The sequence below is a fragment of the Castor canadensis genome, chromosome 10 (assembly GCF_047511655.1).
Source record: "Castor canadensis chromosome 10, mCasCan1.hap1v2, whole genome shotgun sequence".
NCBI classification, from domain to species: domain Eukaryota; kingdom Metazoa; phylum Chordata; class Mammalia; order Rodentia; family Castoridae; genus Castor; species Castor canadensis.
In genome coordinates, this window is record NC_133395.1 from 13033852 (window position 1) to 13053953 (window position 20102).

Below are 20102 nucleotides of genomic sequence, written 5' to 3' on the forward strand. Positions count from 1 at the left end.
GAGGCCTTCACCCCGACTTGGCCGTGAGGACGAATCCCCTGCAAGATCAAGCTGTCCATTGGCGCCTGGTGGGATCACCTCCTGTGGTCTGGGGATGCACCCCAGTGACCAGGGAGGAAAGAACTGTCTCTGCAATTCCGGCAAATGAGCCCCCAAGAAATGTTGCAGGAATCTCAAGCTGAGGCAGTTTAGCAGGAAGCAATGTTTTATTGTGCCGACACAGACCCAGTGGACACGTGTCCAAAGGCTCAGCCCTGAGAGCAAAGGAGTCTCACCTTATGTACCCTTGCAAGTTCAACCCACTTTGCAAGCAAAACTCAACCCACTTTGGCTGCATGTGACTTCATTGGCTATTTCACTTCCCCAGTGCTATGTGACCTTCATGTTTCAATTCTTTAAGTTTTATCTCTCTGCTTTGCCGTCCCTTCCCCCATCTTATCAGAACACAGCCTGTTTCTTTCCTGGTCCTCCTCCCTGCTACAGAAGTACCCTTGAATGAGCTTGTCACAGAGATAAGACAGACCCCTAACTACAAAGCCCCAAACAGTTAAAGGCCTGTCTCTCCAGCTTCAGATCCTAGTGAATGCCTCTTTCAGGATGACAGAAGGAAAATGTTCACTCCATTTGAGGAACACTTCCATGTTTATCCATAGGGTCATGGTATTGTAAAACCGTACATTTAGCACACCCAAGTTTGTTTTCAGTACTGGAGTTTGAACTCAGGGCCTACATCTTGAGCCATTCCACCAGCCCCTTCTTTGTGAACTATTTGCCTGGGCTGGCTACAAACCACAATCCTCCTGATGTCTGCTTCCTAAGTAGCTAGAATTACAGGTGTGAGCCAATGGCACCTGGCCCCAAGTTTTGACTATGCCCAGAAAGCACTAAATTGAGTGTTACTGCCTATTTTATGTGGGAGAAGCAAATGCATTCAAGTTGGACACTCATAACAAAGAGATATAACTTAGGTTCAGTGGTAATTTGAAATCATGTTTTTATCATAGACGTTATTTTCCCCATAAGCACATGCCAAATTTCTGACAAAAAGCAGTCACCAGACAGCACGTATTTCTTTTCAGAAATGTGTTAAGTACACAGAACTAGCTTAATGTACATTTTAGGGTAACATGTTATTTTTCATGTTTTCTAATATTTATCTTCAATTACTTCCTCAAATTTACTAATTATTATTTGGGTTATAAAACGCTCATGGCTTCTCCAAATTCTTGTTTTACCCACATTTTTCCAGGCCACAAATCTGACAGGAATGTATAGAACTTGGGATAAACTTGCATTTTTTGTCTATCCTTTATCCTACCAGAGGATGATGAAGACACAATCCTGGCCAGCAGTAGGAAACGGTGGTCATGTGACAGAATGGGGTCCTAAGCTTTGAGGTGTTGTTTTTGATGGGATTGGGATTGGGATTTGAACAGGGCTTTGCACTTGCAAAGCAGACACTCTACTGCTTACCCCACCTCCAGCCCATAATGGTACATTCTTTAGAAGCTGCTTCAATGCAGATGACTTTTTCCCCAAATGGGAAAAATCTAAGAAACTGTTCTGCAGCTTTTAAACTCAGTGACACTCCTCTACTGCCCTCTCAAGGTTCCCTTCATTTTCTCCAGAAGCAAATTTTTAAATAACCAAAAGTGCCACCCCAAATAGAACCTAAAAATCCACACATAGGCTGCTCATAGTGTAAACTATAGCAAATCTTTATTACAAAAAAAAAGCAACATTATCTCTGCGTACTGTGTGAGGTGGCTATTTACTAACAGTATTAAATTCAAGGATAAAGAATCCTTGAAATACATTAAAATATTTTGCAAAAATATAATCTTAGGTTTTAGGATAACCACAATGTAAATCATATTCCATTTATTATTTTGTGTCCACCATCAACCTATCCACTGCACTTGTTCTGAGATGTAAGAACTCACCAGTGCTATAAAGTGTCAGTTTTCAGGCAGTGTCAAACCGTTTGCTCACTGGAAAGGGAGGAAAATACTGTGCAGGGCGGTCATGAGAACTCAGTGGGTAAAAAATGTAGGTGGCCTGGGGAAAGGGCATGCAGTAAGATCAGCTCTTCATCTCCCAATACTATGACTCTTTTTATCTTTTTTTTTGTGGTACTAGGGTTTGAACTCAGGGTCTATATCTTGAGCAACTCTGCCAGGCCTTTTCTGTGATGGGTATTTTTGAGATAGGGTCTTGAGGAACTATTTGCCTGGGCTGGCTTTGAACCATGGTACTCCTGATGTCAGGTCCTCCTGATTACAGATGTGAGCCACGAGCACCTGTTTATCATTTTTTAAAAAAATCAATTCACTAACATTTTACTACTTTTATTTTTGATTCACACCGCCCCTCCCGCCTTTGTTTTTTGGCAATGCTGGGGATCCAAGCCAGCAAGCACTAACCTACACCCCAGCTCAAACACAAATGTATTTATGGGGTACAATGTCATGTTTTGACACACGTAGACACCGTGTAATGACCAAGGTGCTTGGTGCAGACAGGGTCTAGAGAAGTAGCTCAGGTTGGCCTTGAATTCTTGATGCTCTTGCCTCAGTTGTCCAAGTGCTGGGATTATTAGCAGTGTACCATTTCACCTGGTTTACAATTTTTTGTTAGCAGATGGAGTCAGTGAGTCATAACTGTGTTCAAATATTCCTACTTTCACCATTTTCCTGGCTAAAGGGTATTTTATTCTTAAAACATAAAACGTGTCAGCTAATGCCAAAATCACAGCTGGGTTTGAGAAAACTCAGCGTGAAATGAAGGGGCAACAGCCTAAAGTTGGGATCCCAAGTGACCACCTGCCCCACTAGTTCCTAGGTATGAATGGCAGGACAGTAACTACATATGGCCTGGCATGTTGTTAACCAACTATGACTTAATGAGAGGGGACTCTCAGAAATACTCCTAGGATGTATCTGTGGTGACTTTCTGAAGTGGGGCTCCCTTACTCCCCAAGGTGCATAAACTGGTCCCAAATGAGACTCTACAAACCCCAACTGGGTGGCAAGGCTGCACAAAAGGCCTCATGTGTTCTCAGTGACAAGGAGTGCTTTCTCTGGTGCAGTCTGCTGTGTGTAATGGAGATCCTGATAAACGTTGTACTCGCAGTATTCAGGAGATGAGTGTTACCCTTCCTCTCTGTACATTTGTACACCTCTACTTTCTTCAGCTATGGCTATGCGAAGACCGTGTTTTCCTCAGGAGCTTTTCATGCAAGCCTAACACAGCTTTGGTCACAGCTTAAGATCACTCATTGGTTAGTAACAGCATGCTGTATAACATAGTTGCCTTGTTGCTTGTCCAGAGCTAGTGACCAACAGGGTGGGCAACAAGTTCAGGTGCAAGTCACCTCACCCTATACCAATGCCAACTTCAAGTCCACTTGAAAAGGAGGAAATGGGTGCATTCAGAGTCCATGTCACTTGAGCACTGGGTATCTTTAAATGCCAGAATCATAGCACTAAGCAAGAACCTGTCCACACTAGCCAAATATAAATGGTACAACTTCATTGACTTTGCAAAGCTCCCCAGTTAGTCCCACTTTCTAGTCCTCCTTCCAATGCCAAGGTTCATCAGAGGACTTGCGGACACAACCGCTTCAGTGTCTTGAAATACTAACAGAGCTTAGGTAATGGTAATTCATACTTACTGTGATTGACTTCCGTCCTATATTCCTTTAAAATCAAGCTAAGGCACGTGTAATACTACAGGTATGCCCATTCCACGGAGAAAGCAACCAAGGAATGTGGAGGTAAGGTAATCTAAGCACTTGGTAGACTGAGACAGATTTTAATAAGAAGCCAGCAATGATGGCTAGCCTGTTTTTGCCAAGTTTTACCAGGACACCTCCTCACCTAATTCAATGTTTTCCATGGCTACTTTTGTGCTGCAATGGCAAAGTAGGGACAGAGATCCTATGGCTTCTAAAGCCTTTTTACAGAAAAAGTCCTCGATCCTCCTGCCTCCACCCGAGTAGCTGCACCACCATACCTGGATCAATCTCTTGGCCTTAACCAGGCAACACCAGTCTTTCAAAATATCCCTTAAAGCTCAGGATCAAGTTGTCAGGTTGCAATTCAAAACCTTTACATTTTTACCCATGTGTAGGGAACTGAGTTCTCATCACAGCAAATGGCACTATTCTTGGTTTTCCTTTACAATCTGAATGCTAGGCAAGAGGACAGAAATACATAGATCAGGACATACAATAAAAGATTCTGAATCACAAAGGAATATACTCATGAAAGAATTACATTCTGCCACCTTAACTGAAATTAAAAAAAAGTTTTGTAACTTAAAAAATCCTGTACCATTTTGGATTATGAAAGTGAGTAATTTAGCTGTAATTTAGCTCCAAAATGTTTGTATTCATCCATTATCCCAACAAATAGCAAGAACAAGTATGGTGTAACATTTGCTGTAAGGATTACAGCTAGGTGTGGTAGAGGGTATCTAGCTCAGGATGGTTTTGGAGTTAACCTCCATCCCACTTACACTCCCTTCCTCCCTTCAGAGGTTTCAAATCATGAAAATGAAATTGAAGTTTGATATGCATACCTTGCAGGGCTTTCTTTTTTTGTGGTACTGGGGCTTGAACTCAGGGCCTATATATTGAGCCACCCCACCAGCCCTTTGTGATCCCCCCCTCCACCCCCATATGGTCTCCTGAACTATTTGCCCTGTATGGCACCGAGCTGTGATCCTCCTGATCTCTGCCTCCTGAGTAGGTAGGATTACAGGCGTGAGCCACCAAAGCCTGGTAACTCCTTAGCCTTTCAAATTGCCTATTCATAACTCCAACTAGGCAATTGTTCAGGATGACTAGATGATAAAATGCAATGCTTACCCGTTACAATTGTGCACCCCTCCTTACTTACATATGAGACCAGGTGCATCAAGAATGTTTATTTACTTACAGTTCTGTTATATTGTAACTAGTTATGACCACCGTGCCAAGTATCCAATTACCATTAAGACAGTATTAAAAAATTTACAGCATTTAAAAAAAGAACCACCTACAAAGTGAGTAATGCTCAGATTTTAACACTTGTGGGCATAACTTGTTACAAACTTTCCAGAAAATGTAGGGGTCACACTCATTTTTTCCCATTCCACAAGCACTTTGGATTCAGACACAATATATCATCACTTGCTGAAATGCAAGGTCACTACATGTGGTTCCAAAGTCAAGGGAGAAAACCATGAATTTTCATCTTGCATAGATAGAAAAAGGTTCTTTGAGTAATTTCAAAGAATTGTTAGTTCATGGAACATCATCTTAAGTTAGTCTGGAGCCTGGATGTCGTGCCACACCAGCTACCTTGAACACCCACTTTCCTTATTAAATTGATTCAATTTCAGTTCCTCCTTTGCTTTTGCACTTCTATCAAAAAAAGTGTAGTCTGACTTGAGCAAGGTGCACCCATGTGAGACTAAGTCCTTCTCGAGATCTGAGACCTCGCTGCAGGCACATTTCCTGATTATCCCATTAGTGTCTAGCTGGAAAGAGGTTCTTGTTCCCAAAGTGCTAAGCACAGTGGTCTGTAAACACTAGGTTCTTCAAAAACCCACACTCTGCTTGAGGTGCGCAACGTTTCTGCATTTCTTTTCTGCAGTGTGGTAATAATTTAAATGAAAACAAAACTCACCCTTCTCCAGGTGACTGGCATAGTACCTTAATTAGCATTTCAGACTCTTCTATAAGCAAAGGCAGAAAAGGGTTTGCTGCAATACACTTTTACTCCAGTTGCCATTTTCTCTCCCAGGAATACAAGGCATGAAAGAGCTCCAAATGCCACCATGCCCCTTTACCCAGTGGAAGCATTGAGTGCCAGGTATGAGGCCTCCAGACTAACAGTGTCATGCTGCACACTGAAAGCATATTTGAAGGGAACCTGCATCTGAAATACAATTCATTCCATTCTCTATTCCATTTCAGTCTAGTTTTAATAAAGTAATGCAAATCATTTAAAGAAAAAACCTTTAATTTTAAATTCTGATCTATGCATAAAATCCATTTTTATATCACGGTTAAATTTAGTACAAACTATAAAAATGTTAACACTGAAGTTTCCAACAGAAATCTATTTAAGATCCCTAAGAAAACTAAAGAAACAACACCAAATCAGTTACTGCTATGAAGTTAATACATAAAGAAAGAACATTCACACATTTTACTGAAATTTTCAGTAAGTTTTAGCCATAATATTCATTGCAAAATTAAAAATTCAAACGTTGTGTGTGGCTCTACAGCAGTTACAATTTGCAATGAAAACACTAAGCCAATCTTTTTGATGTAACCAGAACAATCCTAGTTTAAAAAAACTACTGGCTGAATTTGCAAACCTTAAGGAGGATACCAATTGTGAAGGGAACAGAAGTATAATAACTTAGCTTAAATTAATGCGGAAGACAGTAAAATCTAGATGCTTAAGACTGGATTGCACGAGGAAAATATTAGGGGAAAAACATTCAGAGCCACAGATATTATTTTAAAAAAATATTAGATCATTCTTATATTAAAAACATTAAAATGAATCCAAGCCAGACAGTACTGAATTTTTACACAAGCCTCTTTTGTATTTCAACGCCATTTATTGAGGAGTCAATGAGACTACTGCCAGACATGCCAACAACACTTCACATTCAAGGGCTGGAAGCAGAAAAGCCTCCAAACTGAGTCACTGCATAAGCCTTTTGGGAAAAAGAACCAAAGTGACATCAAATATGACATCCTCATGCTTGTTCTTTTTTCAATCTTTGCACTTACTGGTTTGCTGGGCAGAAGGCTCCTTTTTATCCCACAAAAAGACTCACACTCCAATTTCTAAGTAGAATGAACACTAGGTGTATAGCAATTTGTTTTAACACACATCTATGCTGATTAACTGATCTTAAAGCTGTTTTTAAATGTCCTTATTTCTACTGAGAAAAATTTAATTTTATTTCCCCTTCCCGTCATGTGGGTGCATATACCAATAGAAAAATACTCTTCAGTGCTACCGTAGCGCTTACAGGAACTCCCTCAGTGGTCTGATAGAAATCCATTGCAATTCCACTCTGCACAAAGGGCTGCTCCTCCTGCTTGTGGCTCTCCAGAAGAATGGCCTACACACAACACTATGCTCTCTCTTGCTCAGAAACAAAACAAAGAAACCTAAACAAAAGGGTAAACGTTTATTTGGAGTTAGTTTTCTGGTGGGTGGTATTAAGGCCCTTCAAGCAGAGTTCAGGAGCTCTTGCATGGCTGCCTGCTGCTCAGGACTGAGCTGTGCTATGCATTCAGTCCACAGTCCTCCAGAAGTCTAGGGGAAAAAAAAATTGCAGATTTAGACAGACAAGTGACCAGCTGGAAGGATTTTAGTAATGATCACACACAAATTGTAATGCCAAAACACTCTTCTTTAGGTAGCCTAATTTGAGGAGCATAATTTTAAAAGCAAGAAATCTGTTCATCTCTTCTATAGAAAATTTCCCTTGCCTTTTCATGCTGGTAAAGTTACATTAGCTGATGACACCTTAAAGTGACCCATACACCCCAGATATTCAAGCAAAAATCAGTTTTTCGGTATTTGATAACTTACTATTAAATCTCATCTTCCTTCAGATACACAGAAAAACTATCACCTAATGAGCATATGCTAAGCACCAACTGTAAAGTTTAAGGAAGGAAGTTTTTTTTTTTACTTCTAATAAGATGGGAACACAGCCGGGCATGGGTGACTCACACCTGTAACCCTAGCTACTCAGGTGGCAGAGATCAGGAGAATCGAAGTTCAAAGCCAGCCTGAGTAAACAGTTCATGAGATCCTATCTCAAAAAAACCCTTCACAAAAAAGGGCTGGTGAACTTGATCATCTCAATAGATGCAGAAAAAGCCTTTGATAAGATCCAACATCATTTCATGATAAAAGCTCTAAGAAAACTAGGAATAGAAGGAAAGTTCCTCGACATTATAAAAGCTATATATGACAAACCTACAGCCAGCATTATACTTAACGGAGAAAAAGTAAAACCATTCCCTCTAAAATCAGGAACCAGACAAGGATGCCCACTATCTCCACTCCTATTCAACATAGTACTGGAATTCCTAGCCAGAGCAATTAGGCAAGAAGAAGGAATAAAAGGAATACAAATAGGTAAAGAAACTGTCAAAATATCCCTATTTGCAGACGACATGATCCTATACCTTAAAGACCCAAAAAACTCTACTCAGAAGCTTCTAGACATCATCAATAGCTATAGCAAGGTAGCAGGATATAAAATCAACATAGAAAAATCATTAGCATTTCTATACACTAACAATGAGCAAACGGAAAAAGAATGTATGAAAACAATTCCATTTACAATAGCCTCAAACAAAATCAAATACCTAGGTGTAAACCTAACAAAAGATGTGAAAGACCTCTACAAGGAAAACTATACACTTCTGAAGAAAGAGATTGAGGAGGACTATAGAAAGTGGAGAGATCTCCCATGCTCATGGATTGGTAGAATCAACATAGTAAAAATGTCGATACTCCCCAAAGTAATCTACATGTTTAATGCAATTCCCATCAAAATTCCAATGACATTCATTAAAGAGATTGAAAAATCTACTGGTAAATTTATATGGAAACACAAGAGGCCACGAATAGCCAAGGCAATACTCAGTCAAAAGAACAATGCAGGAGGTGTCACAATACCTGACTTCAAACTGTATTACAAAGCAGTAACAATAAAAACAGCATGGTACTGGCACAAAAACAGACATGAAGACCAGTGGAACAGAACAGAGGATCCAGATATGAAGCCACACAACTATAAGCAACTTATCTTTGACAAAGGAGCTAAAAATATACGATGGAGAAATAGCAGCCTCTTCAACAAAAACTGCTGGGAAAACTGGTTAGCAGTCTGCAAAAAACTGAAACTAGATCCATGTATATCACCCTATACCAAGATTAACTCAAAATGGATCAAGGGTCTTAATATCAGACCCCAAACTCTTAAGTTGATACAAGAAAGAGTAGGAAATACTCTGGAGTTAGTAGGTATAGGTAAGAACTTTCTCCATGAAACCCCAGCAGCACAGCAACTAAGAGATAGCATAGATAAATGGGACCTCATAAAACTAAAAAGCTTCTGTTCATCAAAAGAAATGGTCTCTAAACTGAAGAGAACACCCACAGAGTGGGAGAAAATATTTGCCAACTATACATCAGACAAAGGACTGATAACCAGAATATACAGGGAACTTAAAAAACTAAATTCTCCCAAAACTAATGAACCAATAAAGAAATGGGCAAGTGAACTAAACAGAACTTTCTCAAAAGAAGAAATTCAAATGGCCAGAAAAAACATGAAAAAATGCTCACCATCTCTAGCAATAAAGGAAATGCAAATTAAAACCACGCTAAGATTCCACCTCACCCCTGTTAGAATAGCCATCATCAGCAACACCACCACCAACAGGTGTTGGCGAGGATGCGGGGGGAAAAAGGAACCCTCTTACACTGTTGGTGGGAATGTAGACTAGTACAACCACTCTGGAAAAAAATTTGGAGGCTACTTAAAAAGCTGGACATCGATCTACCATTTGATCCAGCAATACCACTCTTGGGGATATACCCAAAAGACTGTTACTCCAGAGGCACCTGCACATCCATGTTTATTGCGGCACTATTCAAAATAGCCAAGTTATGGAAACAGCCAAGATGCCCCACCACTGACGAATGGATTAAGAAAATGTGGTATCTATACACAATGGAATTTTATGCAGCCATGAAGAAGAACGAAATGTTATCATTCGCTGGTAAATGGATGGAATTGGAGAACATCATTCTGAGTGAGGTTAGCCTGGCTCAAAAAACCAAAAATCGTATGTTCTCCCTCATATGTGGACATTAGATCAAGGGCAAACACAACAAGGGGATTGGACTATGAGCACATGATAAAAGTGAGAGCACACAAGGGGGGGGTGAGGATAGGTAAGACACCTAAAAAACTAGCTAGCATTTGTTGCCCTTAACGCAGAGAAACTAAAGCAGATACCTTAAAGCAACTGAGGCCAATAGGAAAAGGGGAACAGGAACTAGAGAAAAGGTGAGATCAAGAAGAATTAACCTAGAAGGTAACACCCACGCACAGGAAATCAATGTGAGTCAATGCCCTGTATAGCTATCCTTATCTCAACCAGCAAAAACCCTTGTTCCTTCCTATTATTGCTTATACTCTCTCTACAACAAAATCAGAAATAAGGGCAAAATAGTTTCTGCTGGGTATTGAGGGGGGGGGAGAGGGAGGGAGCGGAATGGGTGGTAAGGGAGGGGGTGGGGGCAGGGGGGAGAAATGAACCAAGCCTTGTATGCACATATGAATAATAAAAAAAAAAAAAAAAAAAAGGGCTGGTGAAGTAACTCAAGGTGTAGGCCCTGAGTTCAAACCCCAGTACCACAAAAAAAAAAAAAAAAAAAAAAAAAGGATGGGAACATGTGGATAATCCAATTGAGGCTTAGAGAGAATATAAAAGCTAATTTTCCTTAACTCATTAAATTTCTCGTTTCTAATACAGAGCATATTACATATGTCTACCTAATTCAAGCATAACAGCTTACCTGTACTTGGCGAACTACATTAGCCAGACGTTTGGCACAAGGATCTTCGTGTTTAATGGCCTCATGCATTTCTCCTTCTGCAATTATACTGAATATTTTGGGCAAATTGGAATTGTTTGGGCCAAGAACAATTGGGTGGTTACTGACAAAAGGAAAAAAACACCTTTATAAATGAAGCTTCTACGGAGAAATCACTCAAGCTTTCACACTTTACTGTATCATTCCCCATAAAATGATTATGTGTTCACTAAAATCAACTGCTTTAAAATTGGGAAAAGAAAACTAGCTAATTTCACATAGTCCTTCAATTTCTTCTATGTAACCCAGAAAAAATACTTTAGCTCATCTCTTAGGATGTTCTTAAAGGGCCAAACAATAGAATATATTACATGCTTTATAAACAATTTGCAGTGCATTAACAAAACAAGGTATTACTAATTATTACTGTGAAACAAATTCTAGGCAGCTTTAATGGAAAGAAACATAATAGTGAATTTAAGTAGAACTGCAGTCTTTGTCACTTCCAAGGAGATGATCAAATAGCTAAAGAACCAGTTTCAGATGCAGGGGCCAGCAAGGGTGGAGCCTGGAGGTGAGTATCACATTCTCCGCAAAGCTTCTTGGATGGGACACTCAAATACAGTGTTTATATGAACTTGAACTCAAACAGTCATGAAGGAGTATGCCTTCAAACTGCAGTCCATTCACTGGATTTATTCATGAACTACAAACAGTAATTAACAGTGACCAAGCCAAGACTGAACCAATACTTAAGGGAATGTGAATTTAGAAAAACAGACACTAAAGAAAATGGTTTTATTTCAAAGTTCCCATACCCTCTGTGTTGTTGCAAGTCTTAAGATATATTCAGAGACATAAAACAGCATAAATAACACTACAGCCGAGGGCAGACTATGATGCTCTGAGTGGTGCACTTTCTGAATACAGAGACAACACCAGAATTTGAGGGTCAAATGTAACAGGCAACAGGACACTATTAGATGGCGTAGATAATAACTCTTTCAGAACATTCTTCTTTCTTCCTACTTTTTGTGGTACTGGAGTTTTGAATTCAGGGCCTCACATTTGCTAGGCAGGTGCGAAGGTCTGAGTTCAAATTCCAATATTCCCACAATTTTCCAAAGCACCTCATCTGCTGAATTCCACAAAGAGCTCAAAATCAGATCTTATTATAAAGGTAAATCAAATCTGTGATATGGTTTCTGAACATGACTTACAAATGCAGATAACATTATTCTAAACTGAATCAACTGAGGGCTGTGCACAGACTTGTTTTCCGTGAACAGGAAGGAAATGAGACAGACTGTGCTTCCTTACCTTTCGATCAGGTCACACAGATAATTGAAAGTCTGAACAGCTTCTTCTTTATCTTCATGTAGTGGAAGCCAAGACAGCCAGTGTGGCAGGACTTCTTCAACGTTTACACAGTCAGGCTTAAACTTCATAATCTTCCCTACTGCTGAGATGCAGTTCTCTGTAGCATTGACATTTTCTTTGGTCTTAGAATCAGCAGACTGAATAACCCTTACAAGCAGTGGAAGGGCTTCTACAATAAGCAGTTGAAAAAAGGCCAGTTAAACCTCCTATTTTCATGCAAATGAACATAAATAATTTTATCTTTCCTCTACAGTTATCATGTATGGTGAAGAAATGTTAAAGTATAAAGAAAGTTTTGTATTAGTAACCAAGGGACCCTGACCACTGGACAGGAGCACTAGTCTGGTGACAGGATGGCAGCCTTCACATTTACACTGCTCACCACCCTACGAGACTTTTAAGTCTGAAGAGCTGCTGACCTCTATTCCCCAGGAAGTTAAAAAAGTCCTACTGCTAAGGCCATGGGGCAAATCCAAAGTGAAATGCAGGGTGGAGAAGGCCTTGGATTTCATTTCCATTCTATGAGAATGAAATCCTAAGTGCTATAAATGAGGTATTTGAAAAGGCGGAAGAGGAAGCAAAAATAGGCATAGCATTTTTAGGGGTGTGATAAGAGACCAAGGTAGGGGTAAAATGGGTAAAAGAAATGAAATACACACAGTACAATAAACACATGTACCTGTACAAAAAGGACGATAGTTATCTCCACCATACTGTGCCATGACGCCCAGGCCATATGCTGCTGCTTGCCTGACTTCTGGGCTGTTGTCACATACATACTGCAGCATAGGCCTTAAGAAATATTCTGCATACTTAAATGAGGCTGGACTACAGTGTTCTATGACATCATCAAAGATACACAATCCCCACTGCCTGTCTGGCCATGGTCTATGTGGACACTACAAAAGAGATTCTGTGTTAAGGCCTGAATACAACTATACATACAGATTTTAGAAAAATAAGACTGTTTATATTGATATACCTGACATAGGCAATTAAAAACAAAACAAAATACCAAAACCTACCTCTTATGACTAATAGTTAAGCTAACAGATTAATGAATGAAATTTAGATAAAAAAGAACTCTACAGTCTGACCCTCCTATATACCAGGAAGAATTGACAGCAGCAATGGATGCGAATGTACCTTGTAAACAAGCCAAAGGCAGCCAGAGCAGTGGTGCATGCCTGTGGTCCTAGCTATTCAGGAGGCTGAAGCAGAACTGCTTGAGCCCAAGAAATTGAGGCCAGCTTAGGCAACACAGTAAGATCCCATTTCAATCCCCCCAATGGTAATGTTAAGTCATAAAATATAGCGATTAAAAAAAGTTAGGAAGATGCTAACTTTATCGCATTGGTTCAAAGGCTAACCTATGTGTGTCTTAAGTCTTTTTAAACATCTACCTGAACATCTGTGATACCTATTAATTTATATCTTTTTAAAAAACTGAAAACATAAAGCCAGTGTATCTTTTTAAATTTTTTTAGTTTTTGTGACACAGGGGTTTGAACTCAGGGCCTCACACGTGCTAGGCAGGTGCAAGTGATCTATCACTTGACCTACTCTGCCAGCCCTTTTTTGTGTTGGGTATTTCTGAGACAGGATCTTGTGAACTATTTGGCTAGACTGGCTTCAAACCAGGATCCTGTGATCTCTGATTCCCAAGCAACTAGGATTACAGGAACCTGGCTAAGGCCATTGTATCATGATGTGTCAATATAGGCTTCTCAACTGAAACAAATGTACTACCCTAGTGGGGAATGTTGACAATGGAGGGGCTATGTATGTGCGGGGGTAGAGGTGGATGAGAAATTTATACTTTCTGCTCAGTCTGATTGTGTGCTGAAAGCTGTTCTAAAACAAAGTTTAAAAATTAAAAGAAACCCCCAAATACATAAGCTCATTACCCATAATCCATGACTGTAGGCTTATAACTGAATTTATGATGATCCACTGGGAAAAAAATATTGTCACTGTTTCTCTTCATTAATTTAGCAGAGCATAAATAATGTGAAATAATGAAAAACGATCTATGTCTTTAGAACGCATTGGCCTATGGAAAAACCAACTAGCAATCTTTAAGAACATGTCGAGTGAGAAAATATAAGAGGGCAATACTACACTTGATAATTGAAATGTACAGTGGAAACTTCATTTCTTTACTTATAGACAGGATCTTATATGAAGCCCAGGCAGGCCTTGTACTCTTGATCCCCCTGCTTCAGCCTCCTGCATGCTGGGATTACAGAGGTATACTCCCACACTTGGCTGAACCTACATTTTTGTGACCCATTTTAACCTGAAGTACAAGACTACTTTATTGCAATGGAAGAATTCCAGGTTAACTATTCAAAATTATTGTTAGACAAGTTAACACTTACAATTAGGTTGACAATTAATGGAAGCAGCTGCTCAAACCACGGTAACACCTTTTCCTTGTAACTACTGAATATTGAGTGTAAAATATCTGACACTTTGGTCAGAATATAAACATCATTATCATCCTAAAAAAGAAACAGAACACACATACCCAGATGGGTTAAAAAAAAAAAAATCTTTCTATTATCACTAAAAACATTATCAAGAATCTAGACACTAAAGTAACCTTAAAGATGGGGTGTCATACTCTGTGTATGGAGAAAGTGTGTAGCATGTACTATACTTATTACAAAGATTTTCCTTGGAATATACCTACAAGTGGATGGTTGAAGAAATGTACCCTATTCATCACTCACTGTTCCTACTTTTTACTTTCAGCAGTTTCCTCTTTCTGGAGTAAGATGTGGGGAGCCTGGGGACTCATGAATGATGGCAATGTGGGCCACCAGCATGGGAGCATCTGCACTGTGAGAACAGAGGTGCTGGACCATACATAGTCAAGTTAGATCTGATGGCGCCTCACAAGCTTGAAAGAAGAGAGAACTGTTGAAAAAAAAAAACAACCCAGATTGTCAATAGTGTCACTGTGGGCAAAAATTTCATGTAGGAGTTGGAAGTCACCAATACTTGAAATGGTGAAGGCTGCACCAAACACAAGTGGTTGTTGTGAGCAATATGTGAAGAAAGTACCAGATAAAGTCAAAGGAATTTTGATGTGTGAGGCACTGCACTAAATTACAGAGAGCACCAAAAGACCAGTTAATTTCAAATTACTTCAATTAATAAATGAAATGTCAGATTCTTCTGCCAAAGATTACTGGTAATTACATCAGAATCACAAATCCCTAAGAAGCATTTTCAAACACAAATGGTCACACAAATGAAATTCTGAAGGGAATAATTTACCTCATCTTGTAGTGACTCTTCAACCTGTTCATCATAGTCTTCATCTTGTCTTTTAACTAAAACACACCCAAATAAATGTTTTTAAGTGGTCACCACAAAGGTCAAGGATTTCATTCAGCAAGAAAAAGCATAGAAAACCTACCTTGCCGCAACTCTTGATTTTTAAAATGTTCTTCGAGTTTTGCTTTCAATATACCACCCAGTTCTTCAAAGTGTTCATTATTAAGGCATCCGTCTCCCATGACCTCAATGCACTGATGAAGTTTAAGAAAGAAAGCAATGAAAGGTTGAAGGGTTTTTAAGTCAAAAGTCAATTTTCATTAAGAATCATATTGAAACCTGAGAAAAATGAACACTACTCATTAGCCTGGAATATCAATGATTAAATGAAGAGCTACATGTCTGGTTTGTATTTGTTAGAATGACAGCATTGTAAAGAGAGGGTTAGAAACAATACTTTTATTTCAAACAGGTGCTGACCACATCTTATGTGACAGGCATTATGCTACATGTTGAAGATTCCAGGATGGATGGATGAAATAAGTTCCTAAGCAGCACAATCCCCACATACACATATACAAAGACAACACTGCAGAGAGGGTAAGCATGCCCTGTAAGTACATCACCATGGAGGAAATGACATGAGCAAAGGCATGGAAGCGTGCACTCTTTGGAACATAGAGAAGAAATTCTCAATTGTAGGAATGTAAATGAGGACAAACTGAAGAACTTTTCAATTGAGCTTAGAACAAGCTCCAAGCTGTGTGCAGCAGGGGTGACACTGAACATGGAAAGGACTCAATAAAAAGCAAGTTAATGCTTGAGCAAAGAGGAATGAACTAGGACAAAAAGAGGATCATCTGAGCTGGGCGTGGTGACACACCTGTGATCTCAGAACTCAGGAGGCTGAGATAGGAGGATCTCAAATTTGAGGCCATGTGTGAGCAGTTGGGAAGGGAAAAAAAGAAAAAGAGTCAAGTTCGAGGCCAGTCTGGGCCATGACCCAGTCTGAAAAAAGGTAAGGAACTCTGCAATAGATTAAATGATGTTATTTTCTTGCTGTACTGGGGTCTGAACTCAGGGCCTCGAGCTGTTAGGCAGGAACTCTACCTCTTGAGCCACGGCTCCCAGCCTTTAAGGAGGCTATTTTCCAACAGAACAAATGAAAGAGAATAGGAAGGGAACTAGATGTGAATTTCTGTAGCTGGATCATTAGGTGTATGATGGCAGAAACTTATCAAAACTAGAATACAGAGCATCCAGAATTTCTTTTGCTTCCAAGAAATGCATGCTCCTAGTGCCTTTGCCCCTGCTATTCCTGCCACCTGTAATGCCCTTCCAGGGCAAATTTACCATTTTTCAAATGCCTACTCCTAAACAAACAGATTAAAAGAAATCCAACATTTTCAGTAAAAACTGTTATAAAAATATAGCATAACAACCTCTCTCCCGCAACTTCCCTCTAAGCAAGAGCATCCTGAAAATACTGGGGGAAATATTAAGGAAAATTCACCTTTGCGAAAGAATGCATGATTTCTGAGAGGACGTCTGAATCCGGCTCTGTGCCTATGGCCTTGATTAGAGCATCACACATGAAATGCCACATCTGTGTGAGATATTCAGGACCCCGGACTCTTGCACACTCCAGAAGAAGAGGCATAGATTCTGCTGCTGCCACTCGAACACGTTTTATGGTTAAAGAAATAAAACCACCAAGGAATCTCTAAAGATTATTCCATCACTTTACTTGAATGACAGGTAATACTGCATTAGTTGGTGAGCTAGGCAACTTCAGTTTATTTAAGAGCTTGTGTTAAATATAAAGTGTTTACAAAAATAGTAAAGTCTCTCTGTCCACAAGACATACCTCCTGCTGCCCACAGTAAAGCAGGGATGAACCCAAGGACAGAGTGAAGGGCCTCCTATTGCTCAGCTGAGCTTCAATGTAGTAAGAACTATGAAAAGGCTTGCAAGCACTTGTTAGAGTGTAAGAGCTACCAAGAGGTAGCTTTAGGTAACACTACTTTAATAAATGCAACCCAAACTGCAATTTTCTTGAGAAGCTGCTGAGCACCTCTACGCTGTACTGCTAGCTTTGCTGGTTTTCAATGGAGACTACCAGCCTCCATTGAAAAGTGCTTTTGCCTCGCTAAAGCACTTACAAAAAATAAGGCCTTGTTAACTTTCTCTGAAAAGCAACTTTGCTCTGTCCCCTCTCGTTATGAGGATGCTTAAAGACCAATTGGAAACTAGGAATTATAACAAAGGGGCTTTGGATTCAGGTAGATTTGGGTTTGAGTTTGGGCTCTTCCTTTTCCTTCAGTTGCCCTCATTTTAGTATGAAACTGTGTATGTCTGTTTAAAGGCATGAAAATGTATCTACACATATTAATGATGCCTATAAGTATGGTGAGGATGAAAACGACAATGTGCAGGTTTACCAAGGGATGTTTCTGCCCAGAGGTGCCCTCCATATTTGTAATCTGGTAGTCTCTCTGTAGTAGTAAACTATTAGTGGCTCTTGAACAAATTAAGAAAGTTCTTATTTTCTTAACATTACCAAAAGGTATCTGGGAAAAGTAGCAAATATATAATTATAAACATTTGCTGATAAAGTATCAGTTCTCAAAATTTTCTAGAAGGCCATAGAAATAGATTAGAGGACAGATGGCCTTTTCATGTGTTTGACACAAGATAAAAGAAACAAAAGCATATGCAGAGAAAAGTTTATCACCTGAAAATACAGCTAGTGCAAACACAAACAATAATGGGTACATATACACAGTTATTATGAAATTGAATAGTGTTATATAGTTCTACTAAATCTATACATTTTGCATTCAAACTGTTGTAGGATATCATCATGGAAGTAAAATTTCAGTAAAGGGACCATCAGTTTGACAACCTGTTCAGTGTATTCCACAAAACCTTCCTTTAACTCCTTAGCGTAGCAAACCTGAAATAAAGGATTGGAAAATAAATCAAGATCTCTGTGACAGTCTTTTACCCCCGGTGCTGGGATCAAAATCAGGGTCTTGTGTATCAGGCAAGCACTCGACCATGGAGCTACCTCTGTAGTGCTTGTTAGTTTTTAGGTGTCATGGAGAAAATGCAAAGGTATGCCTCTCAGATGTTTGCATCTTGACTGGAACTACATTTCCATTTTCTTTTTCGTGGGACCAGAGCTTGAACTCAGGCACTCTACCACATGAACCACACCTCCTAGAACTACATTTAAAGTTGCATGTAGGATATCGAATTAGTCTTCTAACTAAAAAGAATTTTGAAATACAAAGGGCCAAAAATGACTATAGCAGAACATACTGTCATTCAAAGGCTGGAATAGTTATCTTTAATATAAAATAGAATACGAGCCACTTTTACCAGATTTATTTAACTGCTAAATTTATAATATACTACAATTTTTAAACTCTAATTAAATTATCAGTAACAGTATAACACATCTGAAAGAACTCAGAACTTAAAACACATATGCATGTCTTATTGCTTTACTTTTGATACCATAAGTACACTTCTATTTACTACACATACACACACACACACACACACACACACACACACACACACACACACACAAACGGCCATATTGGGGATTGAACTGAGGTGCCTCCAGCTTCCTAGGCAGGCACTTAAGCCATGCCTCCAGGCCTTTTGCTTTTAGTTTTGTTTTTCAGATAGGGACTACTGCTTTTGCTGGGCTGGCCTCAGATCTCAATCCTACCTCCATCTTCTGAGTGCTGGGATGACAGGCATGGGCCACCACAGCCAGCTTACATAAATTTTTTTTTTTTGTGGTACTGGGGCTTGAACTCAGGGACTATATCTTGAGCCACTCCCCAGCCCTTTTTTGTGATGGGTATTTTCAAGATACGGTCTCGCAAACTATTTGCCCGGGCTGGCTTTGAACTGTGATCCTCTGGATCTCTGCCTCCTCAGAAGCTAGGAATCTAGAAGTAGAAAGGTTAGGTTAAAAGGTGCCTATATTTTCTTTTTCAAGGGATATTTTTACCTCTTCAAAAGAGCTTTTTTTTTTTCTAGCAGCTATTTATTAAAAGCACTCCTGAAATGTGTATGAGAGGATATATAATAAAGGTTAGTAAAAATGTGATCTCATACCAACATCTGGCAAGCAGTTGATTTTTCTTCCAGTCCTGCAGTTTTAATACCAAAGCTTTGCTGATCTCCAAGGTTCACAAATTCCCAACCGTCATCATCACTCATATTCTCCATGTCTTGGGCTAGTAACAGGGAAGAAAACAAATGCTTACGAAAGATAATTGCAGAAAGAAATATCACAACTGGTATGTTCATGTGAAGAAACCTACTGTCTAAAAGGGCTACTTCAGGCTTGATTGAAGCAGTCTTCATCAAAGGGCCCATAACCACTGGAAGGTATTGCTGAAATTCTTTTCCAAGGATTTTGCACATTCTGGCCCATGCTGAGATCATGTAAGAGATCTGGAAAAATTTAAAACAACAGGTAAGACATGATACAGTCATTTCCTAAGGGCATATTTTGAAATATTCCTAGTCAATAGCGAAGTCCCTGTGAATTCTCCATAGGGATTGGTTTGGCAGGTGAGGCTGTTCTTTTTCCCTCAAGAAGCAACTGTAATTACTTTTCTATTAGCATCTGCATCACCTAAATGCAACCAAATGTCAGCTACTAGGTACCCCATTTAGTAAAGGTAGTAAAACCTCAAGAAAGAAAGTATTCCTGCCTCTCAGGAATTAAATTTCTTCGTGTAAGTGGCCTGTAATAATTGAGACACCTCTCAC

At 39.5% G+C, this 20102-nt stretch overlaps 1 protein-coding gene across 1 annotated transcript in view; it reads right to left on the minus strand.

Annotated features, from left to right (window-relative positions):
• Positions 1-6598: 6598 nt before the first annotated feature.
• Ipo5 (importin 5) overlaps positions 6599-20102 on the minus strand; it is a 38539-nt gene continuing 25035 nt past the window's right edge. Inside the window, exons 16-26 of the mRNA XM_020183328.2 lie at positions 19649-19781; positions 19440-19561; positions 18162-18258; positions 16816-16988; positions 15445-15556; positions 15303-15358; positions 14399-14521; positions 12697-12916; positions 11958-12186; positions 10620-10761; positions 6599-7328 (exon numbers count right to left, since the gene is read on the minus strand). Of these exons, the coding sequence (XP_020038917.1) occupies positions 7242-7328; positions 10620-10761; positions 11958-12186; positions 12697-12916; positions 14399-14521; positions 15303-15358; positions 15445-15556; positions 16816-16988; positions 18162-18258; positions 19440-19561; positions 19649-19781 (1494 nt within the window). The 3' untranslated portion in view covers positions 6599-7241. The remainder of the gene's footprint in view (positions 7329-10619; positions 10762-11957; positions 12187-12696; positions 12917-14398; positions 14522-15302; positions 15359-15444; positions 15557-16815; positions 16989-18161; positions 18259-19439; positions 19562-19648; positions 19782-20102) is intronic.